Source organism: Ictalurus punctatus, chromosome 27, assembly GCF_001660625.3.
Source record: "Ictalurus punctatus breed USDA103 chromosome 27, Coco_2.0, whole genome shotgun sequence".
Lineage (NCBI taxonomy): Eukaryota > Metazoa > Chordata > Actinopteri > Siluriformes > Ictaluridae > Ictalurus > Ictalurus punctatus.
Genome location: NC_030442.2, coordinates 2,007,501 through 2,025,416, shown reverse-complemented (window position 1 = coordinate 2,025,416; position 17,916 = coordinate 2,007,501). Strand labels below are relative to the sequence as shown.

General features: G+C 44.0%; 1 protein-coding gene across 1 annotated transcript; it reads right to left on the bottom strand.

Annotated features, from left to right (window-relative positions):
* Positions 1-1,249: 1,249 nt before the first annotated feature.
* Positions 1,250-3,613, bottom strand: LOC128628708 (pregnancy-specific beta-1-glycoprotein 1). The gene is made up of 8 exons (XM_053676454.1): positions 3,346-3,613; positions 2,845-3,189; positions 2,519-2,737; positions 2,079-2,414; positions 1,893-1,977; positions 1,747-1,801; positions 1,452-1,669; positions 1,250-1,328 (listed from the first exon to the last, which is right to left on the bottom strand). The coding sequence occupies exons 1-8, from the start codon at positions 3,611-3,613 to the stop codon at positions 1,250-1,252; spliced, it is 1,605 nt and encodes a 534-aa protein (XP_053532429.1).
* Positions 3,614-17,916: the final 14,303 nt, after the last annotated feature.

Sequence of the window (17,916 nt, the reverse complement as noted above, 5' to 3'; positions counted from 1 at the left end):
AATTAATGCCACCAGTTTCACAATTATAGGTCCACAAGTTTCTAGTTAAAACCAGACGAAGAAGCTTTCAAGAAAAAGATTTATTTCCTCATTCATAAGTAAAGTTCTGAATTGACATTAAGGACTAAAAGCTCACAACAAACACACGTAAATCATTTTATACACGTTACACAAAGACAAGTATCATTGTTGTGAATGTTGATGTCCTGAGAGTGACTTTTACATCCTTTAAATAAAACCGTAACTAAAAAAATACAATAATGTGCAAACGATTCACAACAATTGCTGTTATTTTTACTCCCAGTGATTACTGATGTGTTTACAGTAACATAAATACACTTAAGAAAACTTCATTCTTTTTGATGTTTTAACAGAATAAAATGAGCAATGCGTGTATTAAAAGCTTTGTAAAAGCTCGAGTGCAGTGGTTTATATCTAGACACAAGCTGAGGAAGTTTGCACAGCGGGGACATTTCCTTAATTACATCAACAAGTCATATGTGGAGGTGTTCTAGTTAATAACCCTGACCCTACCTCAGGAAAATGTTTCAGTACGCTGGACTAAAGAAAGACTGGTTTAAAATGAAGCGTCTCTTTTACCTCCCTAGAAAGCACGGACTCCATCTCATTTGAAAAACATGATGAGGCACGTTTTCACTAGTTTACTAACATGTAAACTGGATTTGTTTCATTAAGTTAGCCCGTTTTCTTCACTAATACCAGGTTAGACTAGCGTCGATTCCACTCGATAACATAACTGACTAGGCAGCGAGTCAAATTTGAGCTAAGGATAAATTTAGGTTATTTACAGGATTTATTTTCGTCTGATTATCTCACTAACAAACATTACAGCTTTAGTCATGTAAATGACCAGCCAATGATGGCACGATAAAAAACAAGTTCATAGGTAAATAATTTAAGCACTGCAAATTGTTTTTGCATTTAAAATAATGTGAATATAAATCAAACACTTTATTGAAGATTATAATGTAAAAACATATAGTTTAAGGTAAAACAGTATACAATATTATAAGAGCTCTATAATACACGATCAAAGCAATAATACAGCTAGCTCTACTCTAATAAAATGTTGAAGCCGTCCCTCTTCTCCTGTTAGATTTGGAAGCAGTGTTGAGGGTTAAAACAGAGATACAGGACAGAACTATCACATCTCTCTCAGCTTTTTTCCAGGAACCTGAAGTGCTACCTCTTTATCTTTTAGATCCCAGGCCACAGGACTAATGATGGGCTACACTGCTGAAGTGGGGAGATTCTGGATCTTGCTGTAGAACTGAGACGGATCATCAGCCGCTTCGTCTGTTACAAGCCTGTGGAACAAAAAGAGGAGATCTAAAGACTAGGATAGTGTAATGTCTTACATTTCTAATCAGTCACTTAATGAACTTAATGAAGCACAGTGAGTGTTGGTGTAATGATAATGATCTGCTCACTGGATGGCAGCAGTGCTCCTGCTAACGTTCACAGCAGCGTACTGAACATCCTCGTCCTCTGTGGTGTCTGGAGGAAGTCTGGGTGATGGAGACACTTCATGTGTGTGGGAGTTTTTAAAGACAACACTGGCATAGTGAACGTCATCCTGATCATCTGAGGCGACTCTTCCACTGCGGTCTGAGGCTGAGACATTTTCATAAACAGCAGGAGAGTGACGCTGAAAGGGAGAACAGAATAAAGTTATATATGAACATGTCACATGATCAAACAGTCCCTCCTTTCATCCACACTCACCTGTCCACTCTCACCAGTGCTGCTGTGGCCATTAGCTGAGCTCGACTTCCTCTTCCTGAGAAACAACAAGCACATGTTCATGCTAACTGCAAATGACTATTTATGTGTAAATTATTTTAAAAACATATTCAGTACATTTTACATACCACATCCACAGAGCTCCTGAGAGGAGTGTTACTGCCAGGAAGGCGACCAGTCCCACCATGATGAGCATTAACACTGTGTAATTATCTGATGTAGAAATAAATCAGAAGCAATATGAGGTTTTATATTTGTTATAATTGTTTATATCTGCTTTATGCAGCTACATAAATGTTTTACACTGTACTTACCTGACCCATCCAGGAGTGTTGATGTAGAGTTACCCTTCACATCAAGGTGTGTTGGTGTAGAGTTACCCTTCACATCCAGGTGTGTTGGTGTAGAGTTGTGCTGTCCCAGCCGGTTGTGAGCAGTGCAGTAGTACAGTCCGCTGTGCTGGGAGCTGATGTTGCTGATGTTGTAATTCTGGCCTGTTGTCAGCAGTGTGTCTGCAGCTGCTCTCTGTTTAAACCAGGAGTAGGTGAGAACAGGAGGGTTTGCATCACTGCTACAGCTCAGAGTCACTGAATCCCCCTCCACTGTGTCTCCAGAGGAAAGAACCACTGCTCTGGTGTTTTTAGGGGAATCTGATTAGAAATAAAACACCTGAATCAGCTGGGGTGTGTTCAGGATCAGCATTTGATACAGATATAGATGTACTATGACTGAGGAGAGTAAAATCCACACTCACACACTGGAGGAGAGAGGAGACTGTCATGGCCTTCAACAGCACAGCTGTAACTGACCGCACCACCGACTGCAGCTACAGAGCAGGAGGCAGATTTACACTCAGACACACGCTGTCCGTTCTTGTACCAGATGTAAGTGGGGTTGTTAGACAGAGTGCAGGTGGTGATGCAGATCAGATTCATGTACTGCTCTCTCCAGTCTGATACTGTAACCTTCAGATCTGAAAATAATAAAATCAGTTTATTAATTTAATCTATTTCTGCAGTAAAAGTAATAAAGTAAATTATTACTTATTATGTGGCTTATTAAATTATTATGTGGCTTTACCTGTGACAGACAGAGAGACTCCAGGATCACCGGTGTATTTACCAACATCAGTGTAGAATCTGAATCTGTATGTCTGAGCGTCTCTCTCTCTCAGGTTAGTGATTCTCAGTCTACAGTTATTCTGGGAGATCTGTGTGTACTGCACTCGGCCCTGATACTCCTCATCCTCTCTCACATCCACAGGTTCAACACCAGCCTGATCTTTAATGAACCAGAACACTTTTGTGACCTTGTTATGATCAGTAAACGTGAAATCACAGAGTATGTCCACTGATGAGCCAATCAGAGAGCAGATATTCTGGGTGGAGTACGTCACACTCCAGCAGCTCTTCTCATCAAAAACACCTGAACAAAACAAAATGAATTAGAACAGAAATCTAATCTTAACACCAACTAAAGCATCACTCAGTCATGAATCACTGCATGTGAGTTTATTGTAATCTAACAGAAGCTGGCAGTGAGATGATGACAGAGTGAGTGAAGTGTAAAGTGAGTTCTTACAGACAGCAGGAGAGCGAAGCTCCTCGTGTCCTCTTACAGCACAGGAGTAGCTTCCTGATTCCTCACTACTGACATACAGTTTACCTCTGTCCTGATGAACTTTAAACTGTCCGTTCCTGTACCAGACATACGTGGGGTTGTAGGGGCAGGTGGTGATGCAGCTCAGTGACTTGTAGCTCTCCGAGTCTGATACTGTAACCTTCAGATCTGCAAAAATGAAACAGAGCTTGGTGTTATATTCTAAATGAAATATGTAATTATTTGTCATGGAGGTTTTTTTTTTGTTGTGTGTGTGTGTGTGTGTGTGTGTTACCTGTAAAAGTCAGATGAACTCCAGATGGAGCTGATATCCAGTCACTGCTCTGTGGTTTAAATCTGAAGTTATAAACTCCAAAGTCACTCGCTCTCACATTCTTCACTGTCAGCTCACAGTCAGACGTCACTGTGCTTACAGACACTCGTCCTGAGTATTGTGGATCTTTGCTCAGGTCTCGGGGTTCTCCTTCAGAGCTCTGGACTCGATACCACTCTCTCTGTGTGACACTGGAGTTATCAGGTGTAAATGTACAGGGGATTTTCACTGTAGATCCAGTAACAACACAGAGACTCTGAGAGGAGAGAGTTACACTGTGCTGAGCCTGAACTCCTGGAACACACACACACACACACACACACACACACACACACACACACACACACACACACAAAGCTAACTTTTGAATTTAGTTTGAGCAAACGTTGGTTTTTCTGTCTCAACAAGGTGACTTGTTTTTAATGAGTTTCATCGCCATGGTAACTTACATTACACGGTTACCTGCTCCAGAACAGGTTTTATTCTGGGTAAGAAAACTCAAACCCAACTAGGACCAATCAGCTGTGAGCAAAGTGATATAAATCTGACTCATTATAGTTAACCCTTTAGTGTTTGTAGCGAAGGCTTCACAGTCTGTGGGGAATCCTGTGGAGATCGGAATAATAATAAGAAGGACACTTCTAAGGGAGAGAATTTTTAGGGACAGTCCCAATCCCCTGGTTGTATAAAATATATGGATTTCGGGCAGATGGTATAGTTTATCTCTGCTGGCTTCTTGTGACGCACATTAAAAATCTGACACGCCGAACCCACGCTCTTACTGTACCGCAAACTGTATGTGTTGCTTTGTGGTTCTTTGTGACTGGTTCATTTCTATAGGATGAAATTTAATCCCATAGTGGGACAGGGTCCTCATCTCTTCAGTGCTGCTTCAGTAATATGTTTCAGCTGGTTAATAGATTTACTGTTTACCAAAAGTTACTTAAGCATGTTTTAATGTAGTAAGCTGCGACCTCACGTTCATTAAAAACGTAAAAGAGTTTACCGTTACCTCGGGATGGAAGCTTTCTTTTTCTAAAACTAGTTAAAGATGTACCGCGTCCTGATTTCAGGTTGTTCTTCTCTTTTGGTTCATCTGTTATGACTGTGTGTCTGTCTCTGTGTGATGAGGGGGGTTGGTAATGGCTCTCTGCACAAGAAATGTTGGATCAGTCACAAAAGCACATCAGTGCAATGGTGTTTATTTACACAAACAGTCCCAAAAATAAATAAATAATGTACAAAAACCATAAAAAAGAAACTAATATATTTTTATGTATGTATGTAGATAGATAGATAGATAGATAGATAGATAGATAGATAGACACACACACACACACACAAACACACATAGCTCAGGATCAATATATTAAAAAAGTTATTATAAGCAGTTCATATTATAATCTACTGAGAATCTTTCGTCCTTAGTATTAGTGTTCTTCAGCAGGGTCATGAGGACAGCGTAAAAATCCTGCCCAGTTCTACCCAAGGCTGATGAGAAGGATACCACTGTACCGCCAGACTTTCTGAAGGACAGTGCTCCACCTACAGTGTTTGCTGAGGATATGAATCCATTTACTGGGTTCAGCAAGTACGTCACTCCACTTCCTGGCTTCACCGAGGTCGTCGCTCCCCTTTCTGGGTTCACTGAGGATTTCACTCTATTTCCTGGCTTCACCGAGGACGTCACCACTTCCTGGCTTCACTGAGGACGTAGCTCCACTTCCTGGCTTCATCAAGGACGTCTCTCCACTTCCTAGCTTCACCATGGACGTTGCGCCATTTCCTGGCTTCAACGAGGACATTGCTCAATTTCCTGGCTTCACTGAGGACGTCTCGCCATTTTTTGGCTTCACTGAGGATGTCTCGCCACTTCCTGGCATCACCGAGAACATCGCTCCACTTCCTGGCTTCATAGAGGATGTCGCTCCACTTCCTGGCTTCACTGAAGATGCTGCTCCCTTTTCTGGGTTCTCTGAGGATGTCGTTCCCCTTTCTGAGTTCAATGAGGATGTCGCTGTCCTTCCTGGGTTCACTGAGGGTGTAGCTACCTTTTCTGGCTTCACCGAGGATGTGGCTCCATTTCCTGGGTTCAGCAAGGATGTCGCTCCACTTCCTGCATTCATTGATGTCGTTGCTCCCCTTTCTGGGTTCTCTGAGGATATTGCTCCCCTTTCTGGGTTCACAGAGGACATTGCTCCATTTCCTGGCTTCACCGAGGACGTTGCCCGATCTTCTGGGTTTAGCAAGGACGTCGCTCCATTTCCTGGCATCACTGAGGATGTCGCTCCATTTCCTGGCTTCATAGAGGTTGTCGCTCCCCTTTCTGGCTTCACTGAAGACGCCGTTCCCCTTTCTGGTTTCGTTGAGGACATTGTTCCCCTTTCTGGGTTCACCGAGGATGTCCCTCCCCTTTCTGGGTTCACCGAGGACGTCACTCCCCTTTCTGGGTTCACGTTCATTAAAAACGTAAAAGAGTTTACCGTTACCTCGGGATGGAAGCTAGCGTTGTTTAATTCAAACACTTCTGAGGGATAAATTCGACTTTTCAACAACCTCATGTATCACAATCTAAATCATATATCAAAATCATTCTTTTCAGCTGCGTATTTCGAGGTATTTCGATTATTGTCGTTAAAAAGATGTTAAAACTACAGGTATGAGTCAGCCTTCTGTCTTCAAGCGGGTTCGGTGCTCTCAGGTCTGCATCCGATACATCCTCGAGATCAAGAACACATCCGGGTAATTTTATGCGTCCCCGGTACTTGCGTTCTTGAGTACTGGAATTGAACTTCGGCGGTGGATGATGACGTAGAACAAGAACACAAGGACGCAAGATCACATAAGAACGCACATTGAGAAACGGCCCTTGATTCAGGGTTAAAACCTGGACTGACTGAGAACGTTGATACCCGGCGCCATGAAACCTGTTAACTTTAATTATCCTCAAAACGTACTTACTCTGCAACTCTGAGTTTGTTCAACTCGCCTCGTGAAACACGCCTCAGAAGCACAAATTAAAATAGATCATGCACTGACCAGGAAGAGGGTAACCACAGTTTTAACCACTGCTGCTGCTGCTGTTCTCAGTCGCACAGCGAGAGAGCCAGTGACGTGCGAAAATGACGACAGAAGCAGAACTCAGTTTGAAACCGTTCAAAAACTTCATCCGGGTTTGTAGAATTAACAGTGCAAATAAACTCCCACAGACAAAGAAAGGTACACAACAGCACCGAAAAACACTAGAAAGAGCTGAAATAACTGAAAAGTTTACCTGTCAGTAACATGAGCATCGCTGCTAATGTTATATTTCTCGACTTTCTGTAAAACATGGTGACATCGGCCTTCAGACAGCTGACACGTGTAGATCCACTAAATGTTGCCTACTGGCCAAAAATATCCGTGAGGGACAAAACTGTTGTTTTATTTACTGACAAGTGTTTGTCTTAATCATCTGTTACTCCTTCACACGTACTGCACTTGTAGGGTTATGAGCGTCTATATGATATTAGTAGTAAGGACATTGTGGTTACCACATCACGCTATTTTAGCTCAGTGTCTTCCTTTCCTTTACATGAGAGCAGACATTCAAGTGAGTAACGCCCATTTCTTACACTACTGTCCTTTATTTTGTGCTATAAAAAGTGTCTCTTTAACTTAATTTCTTTTTCTAAAACTAGTTAAAGATGTACCGCGTCCTGATTTCAGGTTGTTCTTCTCTTTTGGTTCTTCTCTTTTGGTTCATCTGTTATGACTGTGTGTCTGTCTCTGTGTGATGAGGGGGGTTGGTAATGGCTCTCTGCACAAGAAATGTTGGATCAGTCACAAAAGCACATCAATGCAATGGTGTTTATTTACACAAACAGTCCCAAAAATAAATAATTTACAAAAGCCATAAAAAGCAACTAATATATATTTAGGTATGCATGTATGTAGATAGATAGATAGGTATGTTACGAAACGTAGACTGGAGGCGGGTGCAGGTCACAGTCTTTATTAGACACAAAACTCACAACGCGGTCTTCACCGGAAACAAGAACATTCGAGGCATGGAAAACAAACGAGACTACTGATCCAAACAATACTAACCCGGATCAACTAAAGACATGATGTAATACTGAGCAAAGTGTTCAGTCACCCAGGTATTTAAATAAAGAACATGATTAACTCAAAGAATGGACACCTGGGGCAAATTAAAGTCACTTAATACGAAATGCTCAATCCGGAAGCGAGCGAACAAAAACAATGTCACGTGACTCGTCAGGAGCCGAGCCGAGCCACAATGCCCTCTGCTGGCCGTGGCGTAACACACACACACACACACACACACACACACACGCACAATTCAGGATCAAACCCCACACCACCACCGGAGGGCTCCCTCTCCTGAATTCTAGGACACTTCTTCACTTGTCATTGCCATTTCCTCTTCACAGATTATATAAAACACTTTCATACTCATTGTCATTACTGAGATCTCCTGTTGTCTAAGGTCTGAGCTGTTATTTTGTGGATGCCTTGCCATGTTTCTGACTCCTGCCTAGTTCTGACTGTTCTCTGGATTTGTCCTGTCTGCTTTCTGATCATTGTGGAGTGCCGTCTGTTACACTGTCTCTGTGTTGCTGTTGTTTAAATGAAGAATTATTTTTCAATATTGTTAAAAGTCCTGATTAAGTATTTACAAGTCAAGTATAGTTAAAACACCTGGCCAACAAAATACAGTGAACAATGCTATTGATGTTCATGCACATAAAAGTGTTAATAAAGGCTTTGTGTTTATGAGCTAAGAGTGAATTATAAATAAAAGCAATATTAAAAAGTTATTATAATAAGCAGTTCATATTATAATCTACTGAGAATCTTTCGTCCTTAGTATTAGTGTTCTTCAGCAGGGTCATGAGGACAGCGTAAAAATCCTGCCCAGTTCTACCCAAGGCTGATGACAAGGATACCACTGTACCTCCAGACTTTCTGAAGGACAGTGCTCCACCTACAGTGTTTGCTGAGGATATGAATCCATTTACTGGGTTCAGCAAGTACGTCACTCCACTTCCTGGCTTCACCGAGGTCGTCGCTCCCCTTTCTGGGTTCATTGAGGATTTCGCTCCATTTCCTGGCTTCACCGAGGACGTCACCACTTCCTGGCTTCACTGAGGATGTAGCTCCACTTCCTGGCTTCACCATGGATGTTGCACCATTTCCTGGCTACAACTAGGACATCGCTCCATTTAATGGCTTCAATGAGGATGTTGCTCCATTTCCTGGCTTCAACGAGGATGTTACTCAATTTTCTGGCTTCACTGAGGACGTCTCGCCATTTTCTGGCATCACCGAGGACATCGCTCCACTTTGTGGCTTCATAGAGGATGTCGCTCCACTTCCTGGCTTCACTGAAGACGCTGCCTCCTTTTCTGGGTTCTCTGAGGACGTCGCTCCCCTTTCTGGGTTCACTGAGGACGTCGCTCTCCTTTCTGGGTTCACTGAGGGTGTAGCTACCTTTTCTGGCTTCACCGAGGATGTCGCCAGTTCCTGGCATCACTAAGGATGCCGCTCCATTTCCTGGCTTCATAGAGGTCGTCGCTCCACTTCCTGGCTTCACTGAAGATGCCGCTCCCCTTTCTGGTTTCTTTGAGTATTTCGCTCCATTTCCTGGCTTCACTGAGGATGTCGCTCCACTTCCTGGCTTCACTGAGGACGTCTCTCCACTTACTGGCTTCACTGAGGACGTCTCGCCACTTCCTGGCTTCACTGAGAACGTCTTGCCACTTCCTGGCTTCATAGAGGATGTCGCTTCACTTCCTGGGTTCACTGAAGACGTCACTCCCCTTTCTGGGTTCACTGAGGAGGTTGCTCCCCTTTCTGGTTTCACCAAGGATGTCGCACCATTTCGAGGCTTCACCGAGGATGTTACTCCATTTCCTGGGTTCAGCAGGGATTTCGCTCCACTTATTGCGTTCACTGATGACGTCGCTCCCCTTTCTGGGTTCACTGAGGATATTGCTCCCCTTTCTGTGTTCACAGAGGAAATCGGTACATTTCCTGGCTTCACCGAGGACATCGCTCTATTTCCTGGGTTTAGCAAGGACGTCGCTCCATTTCCTGGGTTCACTGAGTATGTCGATCCTTTTCCTGGCTTCACAGAGAACATCGCTCCACTTCCTGGCTTCAGTGAGAATGTCACTCCCCTTCCTAGGTTTACTCAGAACATCGCTCCTCTTTCTGGATTCACTGAAGCTATTTTTTTTTACCCTTCTCACACTTCAGCCTCGCATTAAGGAGGGTTCTGTCATGTCATGTTTCCTGTTTATCGTGTTTAATTAAATTCTGACTGTCATGATATGGCCAGCAGATGGCACTGTGGCTCGTCTTCGGACGAGTCATATGACTTTGTTTTTATTCGCTCGCTTCTGGGTTGAGCGTGAGCTTAAGTACCTTCATTTGCCACAGGTGTTTATGTTTGTTATTTAAATGCCTAGGTTACTGAGCACGGCGCTCAGTATTAATGGTTATAGTGTGTATAGTTGATATCGTTTGTTTTCATGCCTGGAAGGATAGTGTTATGCCACATTTCCCATTGGCCTGTGAAGACTGGATTACTTTGGTTTTGTGTCTTTAAGTTTAATAAAGACTTTGATCTGCGCCTGCATATGCCTCCAATCCCGACCCGTTACACTGACTTATTCCTGCCTATCGTTTTTAATTACTGACTTTTTTTTTTTTTTTTTAGATGTTGCGTACTTGGGTATTAAACCCCACTCTTGACTACGCCCACAATCCTTGTGTAACATGCTGAGGATACACACTTGCGTCCTGCTTCTGACTGCACGCTTCAATCAGGAAAGAAATTCACCCACAATCTCCACAAAACATCTTTAAGAGTCCAGACACGTTCACGTACAGACAACTGAATTATCTGGACGATTCATACATTCATAAATGCATTATAATCTTTTGTCGTGAATCTTAACATGATCATAATAGAAATGTATCTGGTCTCAGATCAGTGGTAAAGAATCAGTTTGCTCTGAAACTAAGTTGGATCAGCTCATACACTCAGAGTAACACTTGTGTGTGGATTTACATTACTGCATGTTCCACTGTTTCAATCAGTTTTGTTAAATTCACTGAACAACTTTAATAAAACTCGAGAGAACAAGAGCCTTTAAACTGTTCTGCTCTAAGAGCAGCTTCCCCAGTTCACATCCTGGCCTGAAACATTACAAAACAAACTGCAAAACTGTTCTCAGATCAGCCGACACTTTCATCACTACTGTAGCATTAGCGTTTAATGTTGCCACCAGCATGAAGCTGTTAAACAAGCGACAATATCTCGAAAATAAAGCAAGCTGGATCTAGCACACAGAAGTAAATACTCATTTAGCACAGTTTATGGCCTTTTGATAACCTGGAATCTGTTACAACATTAGGAGTTTTTCATGTCCATTCATTTTGTATCTGGAGTTGTTTAGTTTAGGCCTGTTAGGAAAAGCCCACAGCTAACATATTCCATGTAGCAGAGACGGGTTCATCTTAATACTCAACAAATACAGCAACCCTACCTGTAATATTCAACAACAGGATCAGCAGCAGCAGCTTTCTGGATCCAACGTCCATAGTTCCACTTAGAGCCCTGAAAAACACAATCATTTAACTGTTTAACTGGGAGATCACTATAAACACAATCGATATCAATATGCATAGGTGTGCTCGTTGTGTGTGTGTGTATATATATATATATATATATATATATATATATATATATATATATATATATAGAGAGAGAGAGAGAGAGAGAGAGAGAGAGAGAGAGAGAGTTTTTCTCACGTCCTCTTGGTAATGTTCTAACTTAGTGGAAATGTGCAGTGATGTGATGACAATATTGTGTGTGTGTGTGCATGTGTGTGTGAGCATGTGGGATGGGGGCAAGAATATCTGCTAGACTCGACGCAAGTCTTCCTGTTTCCTGAGCTTATACTTAAAATAAACAACCGTCACTTTATACACACTATTTCAGCACTAGTACTGAATGATTAAAAAATATGTGCAGTTTGTGTTTGTGTGGTGTGTGTGCGGTTTGTATGTGTGTGTGTCCATATGTGTGTGTGCCCGTTTGTGTGTGTGAGCATGTGTGTGTGTGTTTCTGTGTGTGTGCACGTATATATGTATGTGCATGTATGTGTGTGCACGTGTGTGTGTGCATATGTGTGCGTGAGCATGCATGTGTGCACACGTGTGTGTCTATGGTTTATGTGTATGCACATCTGTGAAGGTGAAGAAGATCACCTTCTTTATCTTTATCTGCACCTTCTTTATCTGTGTGAGTTTATTTATTCTTTTAATTCATCTTAACCCAGATGTGTGAAGTATGTAATGTTTCAGAGTTGAGTTCTGTTTCTATGGTTATTTTCCCACGTTCTTGGCTGGAGTGCTATTTATGACTGAGGACAGCAGCAGCAGTGGTTACGCTGTGGTTACGCTCTTGCTGGTCAGTGCATGAGTCATATAGTATAGTGTCTTTAAGACTCATTTAAAATTGTGCTTCTCTTGTGTGCGTGCATGTGAGTGTGTGAGTGTGCACATGTGTTTTTGTGCACATGTTTGTGTGCGTGTGTTTTTGTGCCCACGTGTGTGTGCGTGTGTGTGTGTGTCTGTATCCGTGAGAATGTGTGCACGTGTGTGTGTGCGTGTGTGTGTGTGTGTATGTGGTGTGTGCGCACATGTGTGTGCATTTGTGTACGTGTGTGTGTTTGTATGTGCGTGAGTGCATGCGTGTGTATGTCTGTGTGTGTGTGTATCAGTGCGTGTGTTCACATATGTGTGTGGTGTGTGAGGGTACATGCGTGTGTGCGTGTTTGTGTGTGTGCGCGTGTGTGTGCGCGTGTGTAAGCATGCATGTGTGTGCGGTGTGTGCGCGTGCTTGTGTGTGCATGTGTGTCTGTGTGTGTGTAAGCATGCGTGTGTCTGTGTGTGGTGTGTGTGAGCATGCATGTGTGCGGTTGTGTGGTGTGTGCACGTGTGTGTATGTGTGTGTGTGTGGTGTGTTTGCACGCGGGTGTGTTTGTATGTGTGTGCTGTGTGTATGTGGTCTGTGTATATACATGTATGTGTGCACAGGTGTGTGTCTGTGGTGTGTGTGGTGTGTTTGCGCGTGTGTGTGCGTGTGTGTGTGTGTGTGCATGTGCATGCATGTGTTTATGTGTGGTTTGTGTGAGCATGCGTGTGTGTGTGTGTGTATGTGTGTGTTTGTCCACATGTGTGTAAGTGTGTAAGCATGAATGTGTGCACGTGTGTATGTGCGTAAGCCTGTGTGTGTGTGAGCATGCATGTGTGTGTGTGCACGTATGTGTGTGTGAGCATGCATGTGTGTTTGTGGTGTGTGTGTGCACATATGTGTATGTGAGCATGCATGTGTGTGTGTATGCGTGTATGGGCAAGTGTGTGTGTGTTTGGTGTGTCTGTATTTGTGTCTGCATAGATGCGTGTGTATGTGGTGCGTGCGCATGTGTGTTTGGGTGTCTCAGAGGGGAGAGAAGGAGGACAGTTGAGAGTTTCATGGAGGAGGAGCCGGTCTGTGTGTGTCTGGGGTTGAGAACTGGTTCCTGATTGATGTAACCTTGGAAAAGAAAGTGGTGACGTTGTCTGCAGTGAGAGAAGTAGGGGAAGGTCGAGGAGGGGGACAGAGAAGAGAAAAGATTTTGAAGAGAGTATGGGTGTTAGGAGAGCTGCCAATCTTCTCTTGGAAGTATGTGGCTTTAGCAGTGGAGATGCTATGGGAAAAAGAGGAGAGAAGTGTTTGGTAATCGGTTAGGTTAGTCGGATCGTTAGATTTATGCAATTCCTTTCAGCTGCCCTTAGCTTGGCCCGGTAGTTATGCAGAGCTTCTGAGAGCCAAGAAGCTCTCTTCTGAGTGCTGGCCTAAAGGTTAGGGGGCAGATGCTGTCAGGAAAGATGTAAGAGGAACATAGCATGTCAGTTGCGGTGTTTAAGTCCAGTGAGGAGAGGTGGCTATCAGTGGGAGGTGAGGTTGTGAAAGTGGAGGAGAAAGGGAAAGGGGGAAGGGAGCGAAGATTGCGATGAAAGGAGGTAGAAGGTGGAGACAGTCAGGGGGGTGAGGGGAGGGGAGAGAAATAAGAAACTGGATAAAGAAATGGTCAGAGGTGTGGAGAGGAGTAATAAGAAGATTTTGTGTGGTGTAGTTATGTGTAAGGGTGAGGTCGAGCGGTTTGCCATCTTGTGAGTTGCTGGAGTGGCGAACTGCTTGAGGTCAAACGTGGGAAGGAGTGCAAGAAAATCATCTGCATACGGCTTGTCTAGGTGAATGTTGCAGCCACAGAGGACCACAAGAGGAATCCGGGATCCGGGATGGTGGACAGTAGCATTTCAAACTCTTCATTGAACTTGCCCAGTTGACCTGGATGATGATAAATAACAAGAAAGTGCATTTTGGCAGGGTCAGTAAATGTAACAGCATGAAATTCAAAGGAAGTGTAGGAGCAAGGGGGAGAAAGACATAATAAGACATAATTTTCCATGTTTTGGAGAGAAGCAAACCTTTACCACCCCCTCATCTGCTGGGGTGCACGGTATGGGAGATGTTGAAGTTGGAGGCTAGGGCAGCGGGTGTTGCAGTGTTCTCAGTATGGATCCAGGACTCAGTCAGAGCCAGCACTCTTCAGAGTGAAATCTGCCTTGTTGACAGTAGATTAACAGTTCCAAAGTTCGACTGAGAACGAGAAGTGCCGTGGTCTGCACCTGTGGAAAATAACAGGGATAAACCAATGACACATGTTAATGTGTAAACAGGCAAAAAGCGAGGGGGAAAGAGAAGGAAAAGGTGGAGAGCGGGAGAAAAAATTATACTTAGCAGCGTGTGCAGTGTCAGGTAGACTCGCGAAGGTCTTTACAGGAGCTCGGTCTCGACATTAGGGCTGATGCTTCTGCCTCAGTGTTTTCTAGTTCCTTAAGTATTGTGGTGGGAATGCTTCACAGCTGAGCACGCCTCTTTAATTAGCAAAACAAAGTGTAATCGCGTGACTGAGCGAATCCTGACTGAAACTGAATATGAATATCTGAATTAGCTCTAATCTAGCAACGTGTAAACAGTTTGTAGCAACAAAGAAGCACAGTTACAGCTTCTATCTGACAAAACTAAAACTAAAACTAAAAAATGTAAACAAACAAAACTAAAACTAGTTTCAACTAAAAATCAAGAAAGAAACACTTACCAGCTACTGTTCGCCCTGGATGAGTAATCGCTTTTCCAGTAAAGCTTTGGAAAGCTAGGATTCTTGTGATTCGATTGATATAAACCGTTTCAAGATACCATCGTGACAGGAGTTACAATCGATGCCTTTATCAGACCACCAACATACAAACAAACATTAAAAAAAAACGTAGGCAACTTAGCAAACTTTGGCTAGCACGTCAGCAGAGGTCTACAACTGAGCCACAACACAAAACTCTACATTGGAACCATCAATAGCAGATACTTCATAAAATAATCAAACATATTTGCAGGTTCTGATTCAGAAGCACAAGATTGTCCGAGCAAAGTGGGACTTGCTCCACTTTTCAGGAGTAGCTTTTGTCTGTAGCCTGCCGTGTACTCTCCCAGGTTCAGGAAGCTGTCCTCCATAAAATGCACTGTGCACAAACCTTTAGGTTGTACTGCTCAGGAACAGCATTATAAATCAACATTCATCACTGATTTCCTCCATTTTCGGAAGGCTAAACAAAGAGATTTTGCTTTCACACCCCAACAGACAGCGACTCCACAACACAGTGCATAAATTCACTGATGCCTCGCCTTTTTTCTTCGTAGCTACTTTTGGGTGGAATTATGCTGTGACAGCAGGCCGGTGGCCTGCGCACAAAAGAACTTTTCCTCCCACAGTTGCCACCATGGTGCTGAAAGAACAGCTCCACTTCAGCACTACTAATGTTTTGGACAGCCTGAGAGCGCGTGGCTGCAAGGCGGGTCCAAAGAAACACACACGGCTTACGGCTAATGATCAGCGCAGCAGCTCTCTACCATCCAGCAGCCAACAGGAGCATATAAAAGGGCCTTCCTTGTCTAAGGAGTAGAGAAGGATGTCTTCTGTACTCCAGCAGGTGACACAACAGGGGAACTTCGGGCGGGAGCAGAAAGAAGGTTACCATCTGAAACATTGTTGGGCCTTGTTGCGGGAGACCAAAGTGGTGACCAACACCCGGACCAAGGACTCCCCACAACCTACTTTCTGGTCAGGAGAGGCCTACTCTACCACAGGACCAACTGCATAGGAGAAATCTGCGACCCACTGGTGGTCCCCAAGACAAGGATCCAGTTACTGATGCACCTGGCCCATGCCCATCCTATCTGGGTCACCTGGGAGCACAAAACACGCTAGAGAAACTGAAGGACAGCTTTGTCTGGCCCAGAATGGATGCAGGGGTCCAAGGCATCTGTCAGCAGTGACCCCAGTGCCAACATACCATGGAAGCCCCGACCAGCACCCCTCAACCCCTTTCCCATCATAGGCGTCACTTTCGAGAGGATTGGCTTGGACCTCATAGGGCCATTCCTGAAATCCTCCTGGGGTCATGAATACATCCTGGTCATCATGGCCTACACCACCAGGTACCCCCAGGCGGTGCCACTATGTAAAGCCAGCTCCCACAACATTGCTAAGGAACTGGTGCTCCTGTTCAGGTGTGTGGGGACAGACTAACAGACCGAGGTACGTGTTTTACAACTAAACTAACATCTGATCTGTGTCAGCTGTTGCAAGTTAAACACATGAGGACATCCGTCTACCACCCATAGACGGATGGGCTCGTCAAACGGTTTAACCAGACTCTGAAACAGATGTTGCATCGGGCGATAGATGAGGAAGGGAGGAACTGGGACCTACTCCTGCCCTATGTCCTCTTCGCCGTCTGGGAGTGCCCTCATGCATCCACGGACTTCACACCATTCGAGCTCCGACTTCGAGGACTACAGGACATGGCCCAGGAAGCATGAGAAGAACAGCCCTCATAATTTCACTCAGTCATCAAGTTTGTGTAAGAGATGCAGGAACGGATCGACCGAGTGGCCCTGATCGTACAAGAACACATGAATGCTGCTCAGGAAGAACAAAAAAGAGCATACAACCACACAACACAACCATGGGAGTTCCAGCCTAGCAATCGGCTGCTCCTGCTAGTGCTGAACACCTCCTGTAAATTCCTGGCCTGTTGGCAAGGCCCATATACAGGCGCCATGAACTACCACCTGCAGCAGCCTAATAAGCAAGCAGAAACACAAACATACCATATAAATCTATCAAAGAAGTGGATCGAGCCTACTCTTTTAATCTGCTTTTGCTACACTATGTGAGGTGAAGTCTGGGCTCTACTGCACTGAAGAGGTGCACAGGTACTGTTTTAATTGCGTGAAATCCCTCTCACAGTCTTCCATCTAATTCACTGTGTTCTTGACCATCTTGGCGGTTAGTTTTGTCAAGGGTATGACTATACTGGTGAAGTGCAGTATGAATCCCCGGTACCAACCCAACTAACCCTAGGAAAGCATGAACCTCTTTGTTGGTGCAGGGTCTGGGACAGTTGCACACAGCCTCGACCTTATCCACTTGTGGCTTCACCTTGCCGTTCCCCAGCTGGAATTCCAAATAGAGGGTCTCCTGCCTTGCCCACTCACACCTGGATACAATATTAGGCCCACTTTCCTGATCTTTCCCAGAACCTGGTGTATGTGTTGGCATTTCGTTCAAAAGGCTGGGAGCTCTAGGGTACAACTATACTAATATTAGGGTCAGGGGCTCATCCTCAAGTTCCACACTGCAGTACAGTGGCTTATCCACTTTGACAGACACTGATAGTGATAGCATTGTGCTGCATGAATTGGCATGATTTTTGTTTTCTACTCTGATAAACTCAGACTCAAGTGCAATGTGCTTCAATGAGAGGAAAGTTTAACGCTCATTGGACACTAACACGCTGGAAGCCATGCATCTCTGTGGGTGAATGGGAGTTTAGGCAGGTGGCCTTTGCATAAAATTATTCTTTAAAATAACATTTTATTGGACAGCGCACTCTTTATCTGTCTCGCCTGGAAGCACAGCTTCTCCTTATAATGATAACGAGATGTCTTAAAGTTGTGGAAACTCATAATTAATCATGTCAATCCATCAATCCATCAATCCCTCCCTCTATCTATTTACACAGGAACTTGTATG